Source organism: Salmo salar, chromosome 01 (genome assembly GCF_965601325.2).
Source record: "Salmo salar chromosome 01, fSalSal1, whole genome shotgun sequence".
NCBI lineage: Eukaryota > Metazoa > Chordata > Actinopteri > Salmoniformes > Salmonidae > Salmo > Salmo salar.
In genome coordinates this window covers 173,114,706-173,140,323 of record NC_138291.1, presented here as the reverse complement: position 1 = coordinate 173,140,323, position 25,618 = coordinate 173,114,706, and the positions used below count along the sequence as shown (strand labels likewise).

General features: G+C 42.5%; 1 protein-coding gene and 1 long non-coding RNA gene across 2 annotated transcripts in view; both read right to left on the bottom strand.

The window, feature by feature from the left end:
• Positions 1–25,618, bottom strand: part of LOC106571279 (ras-related protein Rab-3C) — a 63,142-nt gene that overhangs the window by 12,550 nt on the left and 24,974 nt on the right. Inside the window, exon 3 of the mRNA XM_014144171.3 lies at positions 18,637–18,755. Coding sequence (XP_013999646.1) covers positions 18,637–18,755 — 119 coding nt within the window. The remainder of the gene's footprint in view (positions 1–18,636; positions 18,756–25,618) is intronic.
• Positions 18–6,135, bottom strand: LOC145858535 (uncharacterized). Its single transcript, XR_014378943.1, has 4 exons — positions 3,608–6,135; positions 3,409–3,503; positions 3,147–3,205; positions 18–471 (listed from the first exon to the last, which is right to left on the bottom strand). It is a non-coding gene; the product is annotated as an uncharacterized LOC145858535 (long non-coding RNA).

Genomic DNA, 25,618 nt, shown 5'->3' with positions numbered 1-25,618 from the left:
TTACAATAACGAACAACTTGTGAAACAGCCATATTTAATATTTGAATACATAAACTTTCAAAGTTTTGTTATAGTTGTGTCATTAACTTATTTTCACAGATTTTTTGTACACTCACATGGCATTCATAGACTAAAATACTGAATTCTGGTATGTGGAATATAGAGGAGGTGGTGTGGGTGGGAGGTTCTGCCTGTCACTTCTCAACAGGCAGCCAGTCCCGGAAGGGGGACTTGAAGAGGGAGACTGCAAAGACCAGGCAATGCTGCTCTCTTTGTTCTGAGTGTTTGCGGTGCTAGTGTTTTTAGTTAATCCGTGTATCTCACATATTATGTGCCCAGTAAACTTTCTTAGCCGATAATGACAACATGACAATAACAGCTGTAGATGATGCAATGGAAAGTTGGAGGGTGGTTGGTAATGGAGGACATCAGGTGGATCCACATCTAGGTGATGGGCAGAACCCCTAGCTCCTGGAGAACAGGAGCAGAGTTAAAGGGAACAGGGTAGGAGACATGGACATAAACAAGAAAACACATAGGTTACACTTTACATTGAGAACATTTGATGGATTAGTGCAGTGTTATAAAAGGGTGATACAGTTGAAGACGGAAGTTTACATACACTTAGGTTGGAGTCATTAAAACTCGTTTTTTCAACCACTCCACAAATGTCTTGTTAACAAACTATAGTTTTGGCAAGTCGGTTTGACATCTACTTTGTGCATGACACAAGTAATTTTTCCAACAATTGTTTACAGACAGATTATTTCACTCTATCACAATTCCAGTGGGTCAGAAGTTTACATACACTAAGTTGACTGTGCCTTTAAACAGCTTGGAAAATTCCAGAAAATGATGTCATGGCTTTAGAAGCTTCTGATAGGCTAACTGACATCATTTGAGTCAATTGGAGGTGTACCTGTGGATGTATTTCAAGGCCTTCCTTTAAACTCAGTGCCTCTTTGCATGACATCATGGGAAAATCAAAAGAAATCAGCCAAGACCTCAGAAAATAAATTGGAGACCTCCAAAAGTCATCTTTGGGAGCAATTTCCAAACGCCTGAAGGTACCACGTTCATCTGTACAAACAATAGTATGCAAGTATGAACACCATGGGACCACGCAGTCGTCATACTGCTCAGGAAGGAGATGCGTTCTGTCTCTTAGAGATGAACGTACTTTGGTGTGAAAAGTGCAAATCAATGCCAGAACAACAGCAAAGGACCTTGTGAAGATGCAGGAGGAAACAGGTACAAAAGTATCTATATCCACAGTCAAAGGAGTCCAATATCAACATAACCTGAAAGGCCGCTTAGCAAGGAAGAAGCCACTGCTCCAAAACTGCCATAAAAAAGCCAGACTACAGTTTGCAACTGCATATGGGGACAAAGATTGTACTTTTTGGAGAAATGTCCTCTGGTCTGATGAAACAAAAATAGAACTGTTTGGCCATAATGACCATTGTTATGTTTGGAGGGAAAAGGGGGAGGCTTGCAAGCCGAAGAACACCATCCCAACCGTGAAGCACAGGGGAGGCAGCATCATGTTGTGGGGGTGCTTTGCTGCAGGAGAGACACAAAATAGATGGCATCATGAGGCAGGAAAATGACGTGTATATATTGAAGCAACATCTCAAGACATCAGTCAGGAAGTTAAAGCTTGGTTGCAAATGAGTATTACAAATGGACAATGACCCCAAGCATACTTCCAAAGTTGTGGCAAAGTGGCTTAAGGACAACAAAGTCAAGGTATTGGAGTGGCCATCACAAAGCCCTGACCTCAATCCTATAGAAAATCTGTGGGCAGAACGAAAAAGCGTGTGCGAGCAAGGAGGCCTACAAACCTGACTCAGTTACACCAGCGCTGTCAGTAGGAATGGGCCAAAATTCACCCAACTTATTGTGGGAAGCTTGTGGAAGGCTACCCGAAACGTTTGACCCAAGTTAAACAATTTAAAGGCAATGCTACCAAATACTAATTGACTGTATGTAAACTTCTGACCCACTGGGAAAGTGATGAAAAAATAAAAGCTGAAATAAATCATTCTCTCCACTATTTTTCTGACATTTCACATTCTTAAAATAAAGTGGTGATCCTAACTGACCTAAGACAGGGAATCTTTACAAGGATTACATGTCAGGAGTTTTGAAAAACTGAGTTTAAATGTATTTGGCTAAGGTGTACGTAAACTTCCGACTTCAACTGTAGCTACTGTTCACAGGCCTCCTGGGCCGTATACAGCGTTCCTTACTGAGTTACCTGAATTCCTATCGGAGCTTGTAGTCATGGCAGATAATATGACATTTTTGGTGACTTTAGTATTTACATGGAAAAGTCCACAGACCCACTCCAAAAGGCTTTCGGAGTCATCATCAACTCATTGGGTTTTGTCCAACATGTCTCCGGACCTACTCATTGCCACAGTCATACCCTGGATACTAATTGAGTGTATGTAAACTTCTGACCCACTGGGAATGTGATGAAAGAAATAAAAGCTGAAATAAATCATTCTCTCTACTATTATTCTGACATTTCACATTCTTAAAATAAAGTGGTGATCCTAACTGACCTAAGAAAGGGAATTCTTACCAGGATTAAATGTCAGGAATTGTGAAAAACTGAGTTGAAATGAATTTGGCTAAGGTGTATGTAAACTTCTGACTTCAACTGTATGTACTTTTCAACACATTTGGAAGGTACAGCCTACCTCTTGCTGGTCCCCCTCCGACTCAGAGCACAGAAAATCAGACTGAACCAAATTCACTGGTTCTGGTGGATGGGATTACTCCTACTTTACAAATTACCTCGACTAACACATTGACTCGGTACCGGTACCCCCTGTATATAGCCTCGTTATTGTTATGTCATTAATTTAATTGCATTTTTTTACTTTAGTTTATTTAGTAAATATTTTATTAACTCTATTTCTTGAACTGCATTATTGGTTAAGGGCTTGTAAGTAAGCATTTCACAGTAAGGTCTAGACCTGTTGTATTCGGAGCATGTGACAAATACAATTTGATTTGATTTGACAGTTAATAGTCCTAAAGTCATTTGGAGAGGTTAATTGAAGAGGTACATTTTTACAAGCTCAGCATAACTACCATTCCTTGCTTTCTCAAATGTCAACCAAAGCTTAACATACTTTTGGCTTCACTGAAGTGTAGGGTGTCAGTGTTTTCAGTTGCTTCCACTGAGGTAACCCTAGGAAGACAAAGAGAAACATATCAGTGTTAGGGAAACTAAAACTAAGTTCAGGTTATTTTGTGTGCAAATGCAAATAGTTATTATCTGAGATTTTTTATATTCACTTTAACAGATGGTGACCTCAGCTAGGAGGTGAAAGAGCAGCGAGGTTTCCCAAGTCTCGCCTTCCTTTCGTCCTTCTTCCAAACCAAGTAATTTACCCAAATGTCGTAGCACTTGGTCCCCTTCTTGATTCTGCTCCGGTAGCGCTCCTTCTGTTTCTCCTGCGCCTTGTCCATGTTCAGTCTCACCTTGACTGATAACAGGAATAAATGCAATTATATTTCATATTACAAATACATTTCTTACATATCTCTTGGAAGGCCAGAACATAAATGAACATCATACAATAATTTTTACCTGGTCAAAACCCTCCACCTCCTCAGTCCGTGCCTGAAGGTGATCCTCGTAGGCGTTCTGATCTGGTTCGACAACCTCCACCTCCTCAGTCCATGCCTGAAAGTGGTCTTCGTAGGCGTTCTGATCTGGTTCGACAACCTCCACCTCCTCAGTCCGTGCCTGAAGGTGATCCTCGTAGGCGTTCTGATCTGGTTCGACAACTTCCACCACATCAGGTGGTTTCAGTGATCTGATAGTACTGTCGCGGAAAATTACAGAATTAGTCATGCTATCCCGTGTTTTACTGCTTAAAGAATAGTCTCTTGTTATATGCTAGTGTTTTTTCTAACCTGATACAAACTTGTCTTGGTGTGACTTAGTCATAAGACTGGGCTTACAGCTAAGAGATGTTTGGGTGCAACCACAGCATGTGAAATCCTGTGGGTTTACTATCACCAGAAAGTCACATGTATGGAACCTTGCAGAAAGGAGTACAATATAGTGTTTGTTGTTGTGAATGCAGTTAGACGGTTGAGCCCTCGGGCGATCAACCTTGTGCTATCTTAAGTTTACACAGACAACAAATGACCTTTTACACACTACCTGCTGACTGCCACGTATACAGAAAGGGGTTGTATGTATTTTCTCTATAAAAGCATTGAACCGGCACTGTTCGTGGAGCTTTTCAACTATGCACTGTTGAGTGGGTAGTTGATTCTCCATTTTTGCAAATCTTATGATAAAGTGTTGTTTGAAAGAATCTGCAGTCTCTCTCTCTTCCCTTTGATTAGATATTCCACGACAAATTGGTGACAGCTGTGGGATGCTAACTCCGCTTGCTGATTGCTCCCAGGAGACAGAGGTTAAACTGCGCGCAGGGGATCCGTTAGACATGGCTCAGGGTACCAAACACTCCGACTAAAACAGAGCAAAGGGGGACCCACCTCAGACCTGCCGGGAGTGTCAGTGAGTGGATACGTCAATCTGGACACATAAGATAAATTCAAGGTGGGACTGATTTTCTTTTAAACATCATAGAAAATCCTGTTCTAAGAACAGGTTGTGCACATTGTGTTTGTGGAAGCAAAGACACCCCTAGTTAGAAACGTTGTTGTAGCAGAGTTATTTCTGAATAGGGGAAGTCCTGAGTAATTCTAGGGCAACCATCCTGCTGAAGCAGGGTGCCCCTGTAGGATCAGGGGACATCTCCGAGTGGGATCTTTTTTTTGAAGCAGAAGTATCCTGGTTAGAGACAGGGGTTGTGTTTCTCTGTTGAAGCAGAGAAGCAGCCATGGGATGATATGACATGGTTACGAGTTATGTGATTCCAGGGCACAATCCTGAGATATAAAACATATTCCTGCAGGTAAAAAAATATAAAACAATTTAAAGAAAAAGAACATGTGAAAAAATATATATAAACATTGTAAAATCAAATGTATTAATCAATGTACTAGTAAAACAGTTAGTTATGATTGGGAAACCAGCTATAAACGTAAACCCTAAACGGAAATGTGCATAGGAGGAACTACCATGTGGGTACCAGATTTAAAATTGCATAGAGCAAAAAACATTTTGATGGAGGAGAAAACTCTTTTCAAATTATAAGAAAGGTAGACGTTCCTAACCAAATACTGTTTGTTTTGTGTGTTTGTTTTTGTTTCCTGAGTGTGTGTGTGTATTGACGAGAGATTTATATTATGGATGGACGATGGATCCTATCAGCCCGACTGGCTGCACTGTGTGATCGAATAAAGGAACACATATTCTCCAGTAGTAAATTGGCAGATGATCCAGTATTGGTTCTAATACAAGGTATTAAAACCGTTACCAATTTAAAGGCACATACCATAACTACTCTCCAGGGAAGTGGGTATCACTACCTTAGAAAAGTGCGAGAGTGGATACAAATTCTTTGCTTTAAGGGCCTACCATCATGGTGACCCTGTGGCAATATGGACAGTCTCAACGAAGCTATTGCCTTGTGTGTGGTGATAAAGTATGTACTGATGTTTGAATTCATATGTTCCTTTCCCCTTTCTGAGAATGAATTGCACTATATGAAGGGTTGAAACTCAATGACAATGGAGGTCATTTACAATTGTAATGTAAGAAAGTATTTTATTTTCCTTCATGTTAATGCTTGTTTTACCTGTTGGGGCTAGGGGGCAGTATTTGCACGGCCGGATAAAAAACGTACCCGATTTAATCTGGTTACTACTCCTGCCCAGTAACTAGAATATGCATATAATTATTGGCTTTGGATAGAAAACACCCTAAAGTTTCTAAAACTGTTTGAATGGTGTCTGTGAGTATAACAGAACTCATTTGGCAGGCCAAAACCTGAGAAGATTCCTTACAGGAAGTGGCCTGTCTGACAATTTCTTGCCCTCCTTGATCATCTCTAACAAATACAGGGTATCTCTGGCATGACGTGACACTTCCTACGGCTCCCATGGGCTCTCAGAAGGCGGGAAAAAGCTGAACGATGTAATTCCATCCGCCGGCTGAAACACATTAGCGCGTTTGGCAAGTGCTCTATCAGAGGGCCATTAGACTGAGGCTCGTGCATGAGGGGATAGCATGCTTTTACTTTCACTCTCTTTGTAATAAAAAACGATTTCCCGGTCGGAATATTATCGCTTTTTTACGAGAAAAATGGCATAAAAATTGATTTTAAACAGCGGTTGACATGCTTCGAAGTACGGTAAGGGAATATTTAGAATTTTTTTGTCACGAAATGCGCCATGCTCGTAACCCTTATTTACCCTTTCGGATAGTGTCTTGAACGCACGAACAAAACGCCGCTATTTGGATATAACAATGGATTATTTGGGACCAAACCAACATTTGTTATTGAAGTAGAAGTCCTGGGAGTGCATTCTGACGAAGACAGCAAAGGTAATAACATTTTTCTTATAGTAAATCTGACTTTGGTGAAAGCTAAACTTGCTGGGTGTCTAAATAGCTAGCCCTGTGATGCCGGGCTATCTACTTAGAATATTGCAAAATGTGCTTTCACCGAAAAGCTATTTTAAAATCGGACATATCGAGTGCTTAGAGGAGTTCTGTATCTATAATTCTTAAAATAATTGTTATGTTTTTTGTGAACGTTTATCGTGAGTAATTTAGTAAATTCACCGGCAGTGTTCGGTGGGAATGCTAGTCACATGCTAGTCACATGCTAATGTAAAAAGCTGGTTTTTGATATAAATATGAACTTGATTGAACAAAACATGCATGTATTGTATAACATAATGTCCTAGGGTTGTCATCTGATGAAGATCATCAAAGGTTAGTGCTGCATTTAGCTGTGGTTTGGGTTTATGTGACATTATATGCTAGCTTGAAAAATGGGTGTCTGATTATTTCTGGCTGGGTACTCTGCTGACATAATCTAATGTTTTGCTTTCGTTGTAAAGCCTTTTTGAAATCAGACAGTGTGGTTAGATTAACGAGAGTCTTGTCTTTAAAATGGTGTAAAATAGTCATATGTTTGAAAAATTGAAGTTTTTGCATTTTTGAGGTTTTTGAATATCGCGCCACGGGATTACACTGGCTGTTGAGTAGGTGGGACCTAGCCCATAGAGGTTAATGGAAATACTGGTAAGTAATGTTCTATTAGGTTGAGACTTAGTCTCAAAAGGGAGGAAATGTTGTGGAAAATTACATAATTAGTCATGCTACGTTTTACTGCTTAAAGAATGGTCTCTTGTTATATGCTAGTGTTTTTTCTAACCTGATACAAACGTGTCTTGGTGTGACTTAGTCATAAGACTGGGCTAACAGCTAAGAGACGTTTGGGTGCAACCGCAGCATGTGAAATCCCGTGGGTTTACTATCACCAGAAAGTCACATGTATGGAACCTTGCAGAAAGGAGTACAATATAGTGTTTGTTGTTGTGAATGCAGTTAGACGGTTGAGCCCTCAGGCTATCAACCTTGTGCTATCTTGAGTTTACACAGACAACGAATGACCTTTTACACACTATCTGCTGACTGCCACATATACAGAAAGGGGTTGTATGTATTTTCTCTATAAAAGCATTGAACCGTCACGGTTCGTGGAGCTTTTCAACTACATACTGTTGAGTGGGTAGTTGATTCTCAGTTTTTGCAAATCTTATGATAAAGTATTGTTTGAAAGAATCTGCAGTCTCTCTCTCTACCCTTTGATTTGGTATTCCACGACAGTACGTTATACAAAAATAGCAATAGACAAACAACAACACTAAGTCAATAACAAATTTGAAAGACTACAATATATACAATAATTGTATATACAATTGTATTGTTTAGCTCAGTCAACATCTGCGGCTCCCATCCATACTCTGTGGATGCCTGGATGCTGCTGTTGTGTGCAAAGAGAATTACCTTCAGGTTGTTCTCCCAACCTTCCTGGTACCAATCAAGGGACTTGCCCATGGCAGTTTGAGGGTCTGGTTGATCCATTCACCAAACCTGGAGGAGGGGGTAGGAAAGCGATATCTATTGACAATGTAAGATATTGAAATATGTCTGATTATGTACCATGGAAAAACAAAAACAAATTGTAAAAAAATAAATAAAACAAACCATTGGTGACAGAATATAACCTATAACATCTGTACCTTGTTCATGACCTTGGTCACTCAAGATGACCTCAGGAGAAGCGTTGGTGTTGAAGATGTCCACCATCGCCTTGGAGGTGGCCTCGCCAGTCTTGTCCTTGATGGGTATCATACAAAAGTGCCCTTTTTAATAAGTTACAGAAGGGAATTTAGAAGGGAATTCCTTTACTGACCTTAATCGGTATTGCCTTCAGCCACTTGGTAAAGTGATCGGTCACCGTCAGACACCAGCTGTTGCCATTCCTGGATTTTGTGAAGGGTCCGATGAGGTCCACCCCTAACATTTAAAGTGTTAGAGAGAAGATTACTTGATTCTTACCTGTATCTGTGTCATACAGTATGCATATTTTCATATTTGTAAGGATAGTGAAAACACACATTCAATAATATTGAACTCTGCTGTGATCAAATAAAGCAACCATTACAAAACAACTTATCAGGGCAAAATTTGAATTGGGACACTTACCGATCATGTGCCATGGTGAAACAACTTTTATGGGCTTCAACTCTGGCGCCACAAACTCCGTCTTCTCAAATTTCTGGCAGGCTAGACAGGGTACTGACCTTTAAGCAAAAAGGGACAAATTGAAACATTGTGTGCTCTCTGATATGACATTCATTGAAATCATAATAATTTCAGATAAAATAGAATACGATTGATAAACAAAAGGTTATTTCACTTGCCCATCTGTCCACCTCCTTGACAATTCCCCGTCAGAAGAAGCGTAGGTTGATTTTGGGAATTATGCGCTTCACCCCGAAATGGCCAGCATGCATCTCGGTCAGCACGGCCTCCTTCTCCTCCTTAGTAAAAATCCCCCTACTGTGTAGCTTGCCATCCTTCCCCCGTAGGTACATATAATTGCCTAACAAGTTGGAAGAGTTGTTGAAATACTAAAGTCTAAATACATTTGTACGGCTGTCTTTCTCTTTCTGTCTGTCTTCCACTCTCTTCCTACCTCTCTCTCCCTCTCTCACCCCCCCCCCTCTCTCTCGTTCTGTCTAGCGAAGTCACCTAGTTAAGTGAATTTGGAATTACCATAATTGCTTACACCTATCCATTTGATTGATCAGGTTTAACTTATAGCTAGATACCTCAATATGACAGACAGGTATAGCTAGCAACATGTAGATAACTAACTAGCTAGATGGAAAATAGTTGTTGAAAAATGGTTGTACATAGCTAAATCCATCCAGTTATCTAATAGAAGTTAACTGCTTAACGTTACCCTGAATTGTGAATTTCTCTGAATGTTGCACCTCTTGTCGAAATCAGTGGTGCCTTCATAGTACTTCGCCTGGTTGGAAAGATAAATTAAAATCTCCTCGAGGGATGCCATTGAAGTGCAAGCTACATTCAAACACAAATCTACAATAACAGTTACAATAGTTAGCTAGCTAACGTTAGCTAAATAAAACGATCTGGCTAGCTAGCTGGCTACCTAGCCAGCTACTGTAACTGGCTAGCTGACTAGGCAGGCTGAGGTAAATAAGTAGAGTAGCTAGCAGCGTTAATCTACAAACAGCTTAAATGATTTCTTCCTATTTAACAATATTTTCTTATATAAAGACAAATATATGGTAAAGAAAGAGTGTTCTCTTTCCAGTCTTTTCGGTCCTCTGAGGCAGCAGATGGTCAGCAGGTTGTCACTGTCAAAAACACCATCCTTGGAGAGCAATTCTGAGGTAATAATTTTGCACGGACTGAGTGAGCGCTTATGAGGTTAAATAGAACTAGAACTGCCCGCGTCCCCCTTCCTTCGCGACTGCTACGAGGTAAAATAGAGCCAAGCAACCAGCATAGCAACGGACACTTTGGTTCATGACGTAATCCGGTCAGAATTTTGCAAGTTCTAGCAACAGCCCTAGCAACAGAAGCTAGAACTCATTGAATCCCATTGTGATGCAGGGGGGGGGGAGGGGGACTTTTTGGCATAGGGACACAATTTGGCATGACAGGGCCCTAAGCAAGACACCTTTTGCCATGATTTATGCCATGTTAATGATATCTGAGTGAGAGTGACAAACAAAGTCAATGGGGGTCCCCGGTCGGTATTGGGCTATGATCACTACAAGTTTAGATAACCAGCTAGACTAACTTACCAATCAAAAAATTGTTAGCTGACATTGCTAATTGAGTACCTGTCAGTGACTGACAGATCAAGAGAAAAACTGCTGATTCACAACCAGATTTCAAACGTCCACCTCAGGTACTCATTCTACTACTCTATTTCTCAACAGTAAGTTGAGACACCGACTGAGTTACTGAAATTATTATTTTACTTGTCGGGCCCCCTATGCTGCTTAAGTCAATGATACTGATATTAGCATGTCCAAATCATCCTAAAGTATCCAATATTGATTGTGTAGCTCAATGACGTTTCTTATAGATGATTTGGTCATGACATTTAGTCATTTGAGTGAACTATCCCTTTAAAACACAATATTACTACACAGTGGGAATTTATCTTCTATACGCATCTAATATGACATCCACATTGAGTCATCACTACGTGGCGACGATGCTGGCATAAAGTGTTCTTGTGCGACAGTTGAACACTCAGATGCCTCCGTTCTCCAACTCTCATTATGAAGGGAGTTCAGGGAGGATTCTCTTAAAAGTCCTTCCTGGGGCAGTGGATTTGGTGTACTGAAATAGCTGTGTCATAACACAGTGAGGTTTAGAACTTCACATGACAGGCTGTGTCACAGTGGGGTTTAGAACTTCACATGTCAGGCTGTGTCGGATTCTCTCCCCTCACCCCTTCACTGGCTACAGTTAGCCATATTACAGTTCAGGGCTTACAGCTGGAGAGATTTGAAAGCATCAAGTAAGAGACAACTAATAAGGCATAACAGTGAATCATTTGCATTTTCTACCCAGCTTAGCACGTGGGCTATGACTGAGGTTGAATTAGCCTACAAAATGGTTGAGTGAAATCTCTCTCATGCGTCTGCACAATCTCTCCTTTTCTCTCTCAATATCTTGCTTTTCCCAAGCTCTCTCTCTCTCTCTTCTTATATCTTCCTTCTTCCCTCTCTCTGTTGCTCTCACACTCCCACTAAGCCTAGCACCAAATCATGAGTATCCCTTTTGAATACCATTCAGCATACTGTTATTCATACTGCTGGCTGTAGCTGAATAGGGGTTAGGCCTGGTTCAATCCTTTGAAACCATGTGAGTGGATGTTCTAACCAGTCATCTTGGATTGGTCATTGAGCACTATGGGGAAAGACAAAACTATTATTATAAACTCTACACTAGATCCCTCTGGGAGTGGAGAGAGACTTGCATCTTTCTGAGTGTCTCAGAGTAGGAGTGCTGATCTAGGATCAGTTTTCCTTTTTAGATCATAATAAATTAGATAACATGGTCAGAGGGGATCTGTTCTTAGATCAGCGCTCCTACACTGAGACGCTTTATGAATAAGGGCCCTGGTCTGGATGTAGCATCATGTCAGTGCACCTCAGCTGTGCCCATTTGTAATCAAATGACCGGCTAATAACCCCTACATGGTTACCGTGGTTATACCCATGGGTTAAATGGAAGGGGATAAGAGTTCTGTCCCCTGGGAGTCAGCATCCAGTGGGAATTGTGCAGAAATCTCTGTTAAGAAAACATCAGATATCTCTGTTGAGACATCAGGTATCTCTGTCAATACTCTCTCCAAAGTGAAACATAAAACTAGGTTTCTGGAAAAAAACTCTAAATACCTGGTTAAGAATGCATTGGTGGCATTGGCAGGGGTTCTTGTTCAGTGCCACTTCGACTATGTGTGCTCTTCCTGGTACAATAAGCCCCCAAGATAATTAAAAACAAACTGCAGACATCTCAGAACTAATTAGTCAGGATTATTCTTAAACTTCCAGAACATACTCATATTGACCATTCCCATTTTGAAAGCCTGAGATGGCTCAAAGTGGAGGAGAGAGTCTCTCAGATTAGATTGTGTCTTGTACATAAACTAGTCCACAGTATGATCCCTAGGTACCTACAATACATTCAGAAAGTATTCAGACCTCTTGAATTTTTCCACATTTTGTTACGTTACAGCCTTATTATAAAATTGATTAAAACATTTCTCCCCCCTCATCAGTCTACACACAATACCCCATAATGACAAAGCGAAAACTGGTTTTTAGAAATGCTTGCAAATTTATAAAAATAAAATACAAAAATAACTTATTTACATAAGTATTCAGACCCTTTGCTATCAGACTTGAAATTGAGCTCAGGTGCATCCTGTTTCCATTGATCATCCTTGAGATGTTTCTACATCTTGATTTGGAGTCCACCTGTGGTAAATTCAATTGATTGGACATGATTTGGAAAGGCACACACCTGTCTATATTTATTTTATTTATTGATTTTTATTTCACCTTTATTTAACCAGGTAGGCTAGTTGAGAACAAGTTCTCATTTACAATTGCGACCTGGCCAAGATAAAGCATAGCAATTCGACACATACAACAACAGAGTTACACATGGAATAAACAAAGCATACAGTCAATAATACAGTAGAACAAAAGAAAACAAAAAGTCTATATACAGTGAGTGCAAATGAGGTAAGTTAAGGCAATAAATAGGCCATGGTGGCGAAGTAATTACAATATAGCAATTAAACACTGGAATGGTAGATGTGCAGAAGATGAATGTGCAAGTAGAGATAATGGGGTGCAAAGGAGAAAGATAAATAAATACAGTATGGGGATGAGGTAGGTAGATAGATGGGCTGTTTACAGATGGGCTATGTACAGGTGCAGTGATCTATGAGCTGCTCTGACAGCTGGTGCTTAAAGCTAGTGAGGGAGATATGAGTCTCCAGCTTCAGAGATTTTTGCAGTTCGTTCCAGGCATTGGCAGCAGTGAACTGAAAGGAAAGACGACCAAATGAGGAATTGGCTTTGGGGGTGACCAGTGAGATATACCTGCTGGAGCACGTGCTACGAGTGGGTGCTGCTATGGTGACCAGTGAGCTGAGATAAGGCGGGGCTTTACCTAGCAGAGACTTGTAGATAACCTGTAGCCAGTGGGTTTGGCGACGAGTATGAAACGAGGGCCAACCAACGAGAGTGTACAGGTTGCAATGGTGGGTAGTGTATGGGGCTTTGGTGACAAAACGGATGGCACTGTGATAGACTGCATCCAGTTTGTTGAGTAGAGTCGAGGATTGGTAGGATGGTCAGTTTTACGAGGGTATGTTTGGCAGCATGAGTGAGGGATGCTTTGTTGCGATATAGGAAGCCGATTCTAGATTTAATTTTGGATTGGAGATGCTTAATGTGAGTCTGGAAGGAGAGTTTACAGTCTAACCAGAAACCCAGGTATTTGTAGTTGTCTACGTATTCTAAATCAGAGCCGTCCAGAGTAGTGAGGCTGGACGGGCGAGCAGGTGCGGGCAGTGATCGATTTAATAGCATGCATTTAGTTTTACTTGCGTTTAAGAGCAGTTGAAGGCCACGGAAGGAGAGTTGTATGGCATTAAAGCTCGTCTGGAGGTTAGTTAGCACAGTGTCCAAAGAGGGGCCAGAAGTATACAGAATGGTGTCATCTGCGTAGAGGTGGATCAGAGAATCACCAGCAGCAAGAGCAAGATCATTGATGTATACAGAGAAGAGAGTCGGCCCGAGAATTGAACCCTGTGGCACACCCATAGAGACTGCCAGAGGTCCGGACAACAGGCCCTCTGATTTGACACACTGAACTCTATCAGAGAAGTAGTTGGTAAACCAGGCGAGGCAATCATTTGAGAAACCAAGGCTGTCGAGTCTGCCAATAAGAATGTGGTGATTGACAGGGTCGAAAGCCTTGGCCAGGTCGATGAATACGGCTGCACAGTAATTTCTCTTATCGATGGCGGTTATGATGTCGTTTACGACATTGAGCGTGGCTGAGGTGCACCCATGACCAGCTCTGAAACCTGATTGCATAGCGGAGAAGGTACGGTGGGATTCAAAATGGTCGGTAATCTGTTTGTTAACTTGGCTTTCGAAGACCTTAGAAAGACAGGGTAGGATAGATATAGGTCTGTAGCAGTTTGGGACTAGAGTGTCACCCCCTTTGAAGAGGGGGATGACCGCGGCAGCTTTCCAATCTTTGGGAATCTCAGACGATACGAAAGAGAGGTTGAACAGGCTAGTAATAGGGGTTGCAACAATTTCGGCAGATAATTTTAGAAAGAGAAGGTCCAGATTGTCTAGCCCGGCTGATTTGTATGGGTCCAGATTTTGCAGCTCTTTCAGAACATCTGCTATCTGGATTTGGGTGAAGGAGAAATGGTGGGGGCTTTGGCGGGTTGCTGTGGAGGGTGCCGGGCAGTTGACCGGGGTAGGGGTAGCCAGGTGGAAAGCATGGCCAGCCGTAGAGAAATGCTTATTGAAATTCTCAATTATAGTGCATTTATCGGTGGTAACAGTGTTTCCTAGCCTCAGAGTAGCGGGCAGCTGGAAGGAGGTGTTCTTATTCTCCATGGACTTTACAGTGTCCCAGAACTTTTTTGAGTTAGTACTACAGGACGCAAATTTCTGTTTGAAAAAGCTAGCCTTAGCTTTTCTAACTGCCTGTGTATATTTGTTCCTAACTTCCCTGAAAAGTTGCATATCACGAGGGCTATTCGATGCTAATGCAGAACGCCACAGGATGTTTTTGTGCTGGTCAAGGGCAGACAGGTCTGGAGTGAACCAAGGACTAGATCTATTCCTAGTTAAAAAAAATTGAGTGGGGCATGCTTATTTAAGATGGTGAGGAAGGCACTTTTAAAGAATAGCCAGGCATCATCTACTGACGGGATGAGGTCAATGTCATTCCAGGATACCCCGGCCAGGTCGATTAGAAAGGCCTGCTTGCAGAATTTTTTTAGAGAGCGTTTGACAGTGATCGTTGTTGTGGTCGTTTGGTCGCAGACCCATTACGGATGCAGGCAATGAGGCAGTGATCGCTGAGATCTTGATTGAAAACAGCAGAGGTGTATTTGGAGGGTGAGTTAGTTAGGATGACATCTATGAGGGTTCCCGTGTTTACGGCTTTGGGGTTGTACCTAGTAGGTTCATTGATCATTTGTGTGAGATTGAGGGCATCAAGCTTAGATTGTAGGATGGCCGGGGTGTTATTAAGCATGTCCCAGTTTAGGTCACCTAGTAGCACGAGCTCAGAAGTTAGATGGGGGGCAATCAATTCACATATGGTATCGAGGGCACAGCTGGGGGCGGAGGGAGGTCTATAGCAAGCGGCAACAGTGAGAGACTTGTTTCTGGAAAGGTGCATTTTTAGAAGTAGAAGCTCGAATTGTTTGGGTACAGACTTGGATAGTAATACAGAACTCTGCAGGCTATCTTTGCAGTAGATTGCAACACCGCCCCCTTTGGCAGTTCTATCTTGGCGGAAAATGTTATAGTTAGCGATGGAGATTTCAGGGTTTTTGGGGGTTTTCCTATATAAGGTCCCACAGTTGACTGTGCATGTCAGAGCAAAAACCAAGCCACGAGGTTGAAGGAATTGTCTGTAGAGCTCCGAGACAGGATTATGTTGAGGCACAGATCTGTGGAAGGGTACGAAAAAATGTCTGCAGCATTGAAGGTCCCCAAGAACACAATGGCCTCATTCATTCTTAAATGGTAGTTTCGAACAACCAAGAGTCTTCCTAGAGCTGGCCGCCCGGCCAAACTGAGCAATCGGGGGGGTAGAAGGGCCTTGGTCAGGGAGTTACCAAGAACCCAATGATCACTGACAGATCTCCAGAGTTCCTCTGTGGAGATGGGAGAACCTTCCAGAAGGACAACCATCTCTGCAGCACTCCACCAATCAGGACTTTATGGTAGAGTGGCCAGACGGAAGCCATTCCTCAGTAAAAGGCACATGACAGCCCGCTTGGAGTTTGCCAAAAGGCATCTAAAGACTCTCAGACCATGAGAAACAATATTCACTGGTCTGACGAAACCAATATTGAACTCTTTAGCCTGAATGCCAAGCGTCACCTCTGGAGGAAACCTGGCACCATCCCTACGGTGAAGCATGGTGGTGGCAGCATCATGCTGATGAGATGTTTTTCAGCGGCAAGGACCGGGAGACTAGGCAGGATCGAGGGAAAGATGAACAGCGCAAAGTGCAGAGAGATCCTTGATGAAAACCTGCTCCAGAATGCTCAAGACCTCAGACTGGGGCAAAGGTTCACCGTCTAACAGGACAACGACCCTAAGCCAACACAATGCAGGAGTGGCTTCGGGACAAGTCTCTGAACGTCCTTCAGTGTCCCAGCCAGACCCTGGACCTGAAAATAGCTGTGCAGCGACGCTCCCCATCCAACCTGACAGAGCTTGACAGGATCTGCATAGAAGAACTGGAGAACCTCCCCAAATACTGGTGTGACAAGCTTGTAGCATCATACCCAAGAAGACTCAAGGCTGTAACTGCTGCCAAAGGTGCTTCAACAAAGTACTGTGTAAAGGGTCTGAATAACTATGTTCATTATGGGGTATTGTGTGTAGATTGATGAGGAAAATAAACTTTTGAAACTATTTTAGAATAAGGCTGTAACGTAACAAAATGTGGAAAAAGTCAAGGGGTCTGAATACTTTCCGAGAGCACTGCAAATAAACACTATGACATAGTTTGTCCATTAGCCTTGCTATGTAAAGCCTGTTGTTCATGAATCATGGAGTATATATCATAATATAATTAAGCAATAAAGCACTGAGGGGGTGTGGTATATGGCCAATATACCACGGCTAAGGGCTGTTCTTATGCACGACGCATTGCGGCTTGCCTTGACACAGCCCTTAGTCGTGGTATATTGGCCATATACCACAAACCCCCGAGGTGCCTTATTGCTATTATAAACTGGTTACCAACATAACAATAAATGTTTTGTCGTGCCTGTGATATACCACGGCTGTCAGCCAATCATCATTCAGGGCTGGAACCACACAGTTTATAATAATAGATAATATAAATGGTTAATACATTCTCATATGCATAGTGTCTGTCAAGCATCTAATAATGCTTTTATCAGCCATTAATAATCACACCAAATAAAGTGTCACCCAATTAGTCTATAAGCGGGCTTGCAGTGTAACATGCTTCTGTTGGTCCATTAACTGACCACAGGCAGCTGTGCTGCTTTATACCAAACTAGACCACAGTACGGTGTACATTTTAGGACCCCCTCAGCCTCAAGTCTCACACCCGTCTCAGGTTTCAGTCCTGTACTGAAGAAGCAGAGTGAATGTGAGGAGGGCTACAATCAATAGATTTAAATATTAAGCCCCTCCGCTGGACTGCCGACTTCTGTTCTGTCCCTTTTTTCCTCCTTTTTTTTGTTAAAATATCATCCGGTTTAGTGATGCAAGCATATAGACCCATTGAGAAAGAGCAAACCTTTCCCTTGGTCTTCCTACAGTGCAGTAGTAACCTCTGAGGAACTATAACTGGTTGTGATAAAATAGGCCTATGGGTAAGCGTGCATGAAGTACCATATGCTTTCTGTGTTGTGTTATGATAATATTGAATTAGTTAAAACGGTGTGCTGTTCATGGAACATTCAACACATTTGACATAGTTAGCTGGTTATCTTGGTTGAGAGCTTGCTATGTTGGCTACTAGTTAACGCTGGAGGGTTGTGGTTTGTGGTTTACATTGGGTTGTTCCATTTTAAAATGTATAACAGCTAAATAACATTACCTTACATAAAATTAGCTATCTAATATAAGCAAATTAGCTAGCCAATATTAGCTGCTTAGCATAGCCTACTGTTCTAGCTAGATAGCTACCAGACAGCTAGCTATGCCAACTTCTCAACCAAGATATAGCAAATGAGCTTACCACATTTTTACTAGCTTATGATTTGTGAAACCACAATATAGGCCTTCTAAAGGCATTCTGAAGCCTCCTATAAGACTTTATAAGCTAACATTTTTGACTGCAGTGCAACTGAGAATAGTTAGGCTATATTGCGTATTCAACCATTCAACGCTACTTTAGTCTATGTTCGACACACATTGTGTAACTATTCTCTATCTGTAAACACAGACTGTGTGTTGTAAGGACATCTCCCCTGCTGTTGGAATTACACTATGCGACTGTAGCAGCTATCGATCCACACTCTGCTTCAGGGTCCCAATGTGAGGAAGAATATGGAGTTTCATGCCATGCACTGCTTCCCATTGTTTCCACTTAAGCCTCAGTGCACAAAATGGTTGCCTTCGGCCACTGAGGTGGAAGCCATGTTCAGCCAAGCTAACCAATGACTCATCACACCGTTTCTTGGAATTTCTTCCGTTGTTTGCCTTTTAAACAGGGTGTACTGTATTTGACATAAAGGATGTACAACAACACCCTATTACGGATACAAAGGGTTAGAGGGAGGTGAAAACAAAAAGAAAAGACATCCAACTGCCATGACACACCTGGTGAAGAAAACAGACAGCAATAAATCTTTGACTCACCAGTCCTGCACGCAACCGAAGGACTCCTCGTTGGTGATGTCATACATCAGGATGAAGCCCATAGCTCCTCTGTAGTATGCTGTGGTAATGGTCCGGTATCGCTCCTGACCCGCTGTGTCCTACAGACAGAGATGGGCATACCTCTTTCAGATAAAACTGTCAGTTCCAACATAGACAGACAGTCTAGTTAACTGGGGTAAAGATGCACACAAGCGGACAGACGGACAGACGGACAGACGGACAGACAGACAGACAGACAGACAGACAGACAGGGCCTCTCGGGCGATATCACTCCTTGACGAACAATGGTGAATCAACTCAATCTGTGAATTTGTATTATAAAGTAGCAGTGGTCGAGAATAGGTGACCATCCTAAACAAGTGGTACGAACAACCTCGCTAACTGTCTGAATGCGGCTTATTATCGTCAATAGTCAATTGAAAGATTGAACGCCACATAATTCAGACCAGAGATACAGCACTGCCTGACATACATCTACAGCTCAGAGTAAAAACCCATCACTTCATCACAGTCAGCTGCTCTTGCACTTTGCTTAATGACTACCGTACGCACCGATAGCAACCTCAGCCTTTAATTGAGCAACAGAGAGAGAGAGAAAGAGAGAGAAAAAGGGCCACTTCCTATGCAGTGCATTGGATGCGTCCCAAATGGCAGCCTATTCCCAACAATGCAGTAGTATCTAACAATTCACAACAATACACACAAATCTAAAAGTAAAAGAATGACGGAGTGGTAATGACTAAAATACAGTAGAATAGAATATATACGTATGAAATGAGTAAAGCAAATAGCTATAGCCCAGTCCAGTGTTTCCACAATCACTATCACTATCACACCCGGACTGCTGGGTTTGCTTCCACGCTTCCGTGCCTCTGTTGCCATGGTAACTGGGCATCTGGGAAGTGGCGGTTGGGCGGCCGGAGGAGAGGGGAGGTGGACAAGGGTGACAACAGAGGAGAGGAGGGCAGGGGTGGACGTGGGGTCCTTGCTATCCGGGTTCCTTGGGAACGTCCCCACCCCATTGAAGTCAAAATGTAAAATAGTTAAGGATATGGTTAAGGTTAGGGTAAGGATAGGGGTTCATTTTAGGGTTAGGGTAGGGTTCCCAGATGGCTGGATTACAGGCGTTGGGAGACCAACAGGAGCACATCACTGTCTGAAGCAACTACAGACCACGTCCATCAACACATAGAGAACATTTTACATTTACATTTTAGTCATTTAGCAGACGCTCTTATCCAGAGCGACTTACAAATTGGTGCATTCACCTATAATATCCAGTGGAACAACCACTTTACAATAGTGCATCTAAATCTTTTAAGGGGGGGGTTAGAAGGATTACTTTATCCTATCCCAGGTATTCCTTGAAGAGGTGGGGTTTCAGGTGTCTCCGGAAGGTGGTGATTGACTCCGCTGTCCTGGCGTCGTGAGGGAGCTTGTTCCACCATTGGGGTGCCAGAGCAGCGAACAGTTTTGACTGGGCTGAGCGGGAACTGTGCTTCCTCAGAGGTAGGGAGGCGAGCAGGCCAGAGGTGGATGAACGGAGTGCCCTTGTTTGGGTGTAGGGCCTGATCAGAGCCTGAAGGTACGGAGGTGCCGTTCCCTTCACAGCTCCGTAGGCAAGCACCATGGTCTTGTAGCGGATGCGAGCTTCGACTGGAAGCCAGTGGAGAGAGCGGAGGAGCGGGGTGACGTGAGAGAACTTGGGAAGGTTGAACACCAGACGGGCTGCGGCGTTCTGGATGAGTTGTAGGGGTTTAATGGCACAGGCAGGGAGCCCAGCCAACAGCGAGTTGCAGTAATCCAGACGGGAGATGACAAGTGCCTGGATTAGGACCTGCGCCGCTTCCTGTGTGAGGCAGGGTCGTACTCTGCGAATGTTGTAGAGCATGAACCTACAGGATCGGGTCACCGCCTTGATGTTGGTGGAGAACGACAGGGTGTTGTCCAGGGTCACGCCAAGGCTCTTAGCACTCTGGGAGGAGGACACAAGGGAGTTGTCAACCGTGATGGCGAGATCATGGAACGGGCAGTCCTTCCCCGGGAGGAAGAGCAGCTCCGTCTTGCCGAGGTTCAGCTTGAGGTGGTGATCCGTCATCCACACTGATATGTCTGCCAGACAGTGGGGAGAGGTGGGGTTCTACTAAACATAAGCTTCACAATAGGTTATTTGCTAATGTTTATCATTTAGGACTTTTTACGTGTTGGAGGAGAGACACTGGATTGGCTGGAATTCAGGGCAACCTCCATGTGAATCATGCTAAATCTAAAAATGGATTTGTGTGTTCTAACTCTGCATGTCTGCTAAGTTGAGGCCTATACTAGCTACAACCCAAATATACACGGGATCTTAAAGTGAATTCCTAAGCTTTCTGCCTCTCATAAGGACAAAGACTGTTCACAGAACTGGTCTTTTTTCCTCTGTGACATTGGCAGACATACTGTGCAAGAGCAATGTCAATTCAACCCGCAGGTCCCCTATTCAGTTGAGAAAAGTAAAGATTTCCCCCATGGCATTCTCTTTCCTACAGTATCAAGTCACTCGAAAACTCCCCACTGAAGCAGAGTTAAAGGTCATAAATTGTTTTTATGTCTAAATACAGCATTCTAAAAGGGAATTTAAGCATATTTAGATTTAGACAAAGAAATGATGTGTGATCATTTTCTACTTCCAACTTTTCTGAGATGGATCACTCAAACAAAATATTTGGCTCAATGATAAATATGTTATTATTTTATACACCTTTATACAGCCTAAGCCTACAAACACTCATTTCCATACAATATCAACATTTCATTACAGTATTAACCATAAGCAATAGACTCTGAGATTTCTCTCGTCTCAAACCCTCTCAATCCATCTTCTCTCAACCCATCTCTCTCAAATCTAACATCTCATCGTTTCAATCCCAATTTACCTGCCACTAGAACAAACACCACCACTGTTGCTAAGCACTCATTGGTGTTTTAATTGAAGTGTCCTCTCATCAAAAAATATATATTGAGTCGAGCAGACGACACAAAACCCCTCAACGACGGGTTCAACCAATCAGTCTAGCAGAAGCAGCCTGGACCATGACTACGTGGTCATTTTGCCTCCCGTTGCTGAGCCGCGGCTTAACTCAGTTTGAAGACCACCGAGCTCTTATCAGACTGTGGCAGCTAGGATATGCTAGGTTAAACACACAAACAGAGAGAGAGAGAGAGAGAGACAGAGAGAGACAGAGAGACAGAGAGAGGCACACACACACACACGTATATGCACATGTACATGCTCACACACTCAGTCATCATGCACATAAAGTGCATAAACAAGCACACTGTTAATCACTTGCCCTCATTTTACTCTAACTTGCATACAGACAGGTACACACACACACAGTTTTGTATTGCTATCCTTGTGGGGACCAAATAATTGATTCCAATCCAAAATCCTTTCTCCTTAACCCCTTACCCTAAATCTGACCCCAACCCTTAACCTAACCATAACCCCTAACCCTAAAACTATACCAAACCCTAACTCCTAACCTTAACCCTAAACCTCACTGTAATGCCTAACCCTAATTGTAACCCTAAACCTAAAATAGCATTTTTCCTCATGGGGACCGGAAAAATGTCCTTGTTTAACTATCCTTGTTAGGACTTCTGGTACACACAAGGATATTTAAACAAACACACACACACACAAGCACCCCCCCCCCCCACACACACAAATCCCAGACAAACCTCAATTAAGATGCAAGCAGACATGGACCCCTGCTCTGTCATAACTGAACCACCGTCTCTTCAGAACTGGCTAGCTGTTCTACACTAAACGCCTGTGGCAAGTCTCAGGTCTGTGTTTGCACAAAGCACGCGACATGAAGCAACATAACTGTCTCAATACACTGCTCTAATTACTGCAAACAGAAGAAGCCTGATATGACAGTAGAGTACAGTACTACGATCACAGGGTGAGCCAGCCTGGAGAGTGGAAAATCAAGTCTGTCTGACAGGGAATATATGAGAGAGAGAGCACGATAGAGAGAGCGAGAGAGAGAGTGAGAGAGAATTTAAGGAAAGCTTTGACTATGTACAGACTCAGTGAGTATAGCTTTGCTATTGAGAATGGCCGCCGTAGGCAGACCTGGCTCTCATGACAAGACAGGCTATCTGCACACTGCCCACAAAAGGAAGTGGAAACTGAGCTGCACTTCTTAACCTCCTGCCAAATGTATGACCATATTAGAGACACATATTTCCCTCAGATTACACAGACCCACAAATGATTCGAAAACAAATCCAACTTTGATAAACTCCCATACTGTTTCTATGGGGTTTGGGAAAGAAATGGGGTTTTGGGAAGCAGAGGGGGGATCTCTTTCTCTCTGTCCCCCCCTTCCCAGCCAACCTCCCCATTCCCTCCTTCCCAGCCAACCTCCCCATTCCCCCCTTCCCAAAGAACCTCCCCATCTCTTGTTACATGCAATATGTTTTGTGGACATCACTGGACAGATGTTGCTCTCTGGTTTTGTGATTAAACAAAACCAATATTTGCCCTATATCGGTCTGCAAATACAGGACTAGTAAAGGCCCAGTGTACTACTTTTTGTGAAAAAAAATCACACTTTCAGGGGGTGCTGCAGCTACCTCAGCAGCCGTACTTCCCGTGGCTATGCTTTCAAAATAATTAACAATGAAAGTTTGAATGGTGAAGAGAGAGAGCTATAATATTACTAGAGATGTTAGATATGTAATTATTATGCAAGTATGTGCCTTATTCCTTTTTTATATAATTTTTTATATATTATAAATAATACAAAACATACAAATGAAAAAACATCTGCCCAGACCCACTAGTCCCCACCCTTATCTCCAGCACCCTTATCACTTTCTGCCACATGGCCTCAAACTGCACCATTTTGTTTCTCTCCGTCGCCCACGCTCTTTCAATTTTTTGATAACAAAGCATTTGACCTTTCCATTGTGTGAACAATGGAGGATTGGCTGATTTCCAGTTTTTGAGAATGTGTTTTTTAAGATAATTGATGAGAAGAGTATTGTCCAGCCCATCGGGTATTTCACTGCACCCTCATACAGTATGTCATGTCTTGAAATATACAGACAGGCAAATTAAAAGTTCATTTACATTGCCATACCTCTGACATCCATCTTTCCAACTCCGCCTAGAATTTATAATTTTATAATTTTGTAAAATTCCCAGAAGGCATGAATTATGGAGTCATTAGAAGTTTTACACTTCAAACATGAATCTGCCATTGTGCTGTAGAATTTGTGAATTTTGTCTCTTGTATAATACATTCTATACATTAATTTATACTGGATTAAGAGTACATTTTTGTTAACTGTAATATCATTAGTTATGTTTCAACATTCCTTCCATCTTGTACCAATATCAATTATTTTTTAATCTTGGTTCCAATAATAATAATAAAAATGTGTATAGGCTCTCTGCAAGGTTTTCTATAGTTTACCTATCATATGAACATCCTTTGGTGACTCAAATAGGATTCCCTCAAGATTGCTCTGATGTCCAAAAGATTTCAAATTAACATTGTGTGATATAAAACTTTTAAATTGGATGTATTTGAAAATACCTACATTGGTCAGTCCAAAATTGTTTTTTTAAGCTATCATGGAAATAAATGTATTTCCTGTTACCAAGTCATTTATGGTTTCTATGCCTTTAGTTTTCCATGTGGGACAATTTATCGATGAATTCTAAAAAGCTATCCAAGGATTGTTCCATAAGGTTGTGTTTCTAGGGAGTGATAATGGTTCTTGCAAAATATATGTTTCATTTTCTTCCATATCGTTATAGTGTTCTTAACTATTAAGTTATTCATGTTCTTAGCTTTATCCTTTAAAAATAGACATGGGCATGCGCATCTTCAATATGTACCCATTGTTCCTCTTTAGTGCATTTAATAACTAGCCCTATGTAGCAAGTAAAAGCCTTGGGTAGGGAGTTGATACAATTCCAAGTCTGGAAGGTTAAAATCGATCAAATGTATTTATAAAGCACTTTTTACATCAGCAGATGTCACAAAGTGCTATACAGAAACCCAGCCTAAAACCCCAAACAGCAAGCAATGCAGATGTAGAAGCATGGTGGCTAGAAAAAAACTCCCTAGAAAAGCCGGAACCTAGGAAGAAACCTAGAGATGAACCAGGCTCTGAGGGGTGACCAGTCCTCTTCTGGCTGTGCCGTGTGAAGATTATAAGAGTATATGGCCATTTAAGGCCAGATTGTTCTTCAAAATGTTCAAACGTTCATAGATGACCAGCAAGGTCAAATAATAATCACAGTGGTTGTAGAGGGTCCAACAGGTCAGTACCTCAAGAGTAAATGTCAGTTGGTTTTTCATAGCCGAGCATTCAGCGGTCGAAACAGCAGGTGCGGTAGAGAGAGTCGAAAACAGCACGTCCGGTAAACAGGTCAGGGTTCTCTAGCCGCAGGCAGAACAGTTGAAACTGGAGCAGCAGCAAGACCAGGTGGACTGGGGACAGCCAGGAGTTATCAGGCAAGGTAGTCCTGAAGCATGATCCTAGGGCTCAGGTCCTCCGGGAGGGGAGGGAGAGAGAGAGAATTAGAGGGAACATACTTAAAGTCACACAGGACACCAGATAAGACAGGAGAATTACACCAGATACAACAGACTGACCCTAACCCCCCCGGCACATAGACTATTGCAGCATAGATACTGGAGGCTGAGACGGGGGTGAGTCAGGGGACACTGTGGCCCTTCCGACGATACCTCCAGACAGGGCCAACCAGACAGGATATAACCCCACCCACTTTGCCAAAGCACAGCCCCCACACCACTAGAGGGATATCCGCAGACCAGCAACTTACTACCCTGAGACAAGGCTGAGTATAGCCCACGAAGATCTCCTTCACCGCACGAGCCCGAGGGGGCGCAAAACCGGACAGGAAGATCACGTCTGTGACTCAACCCAC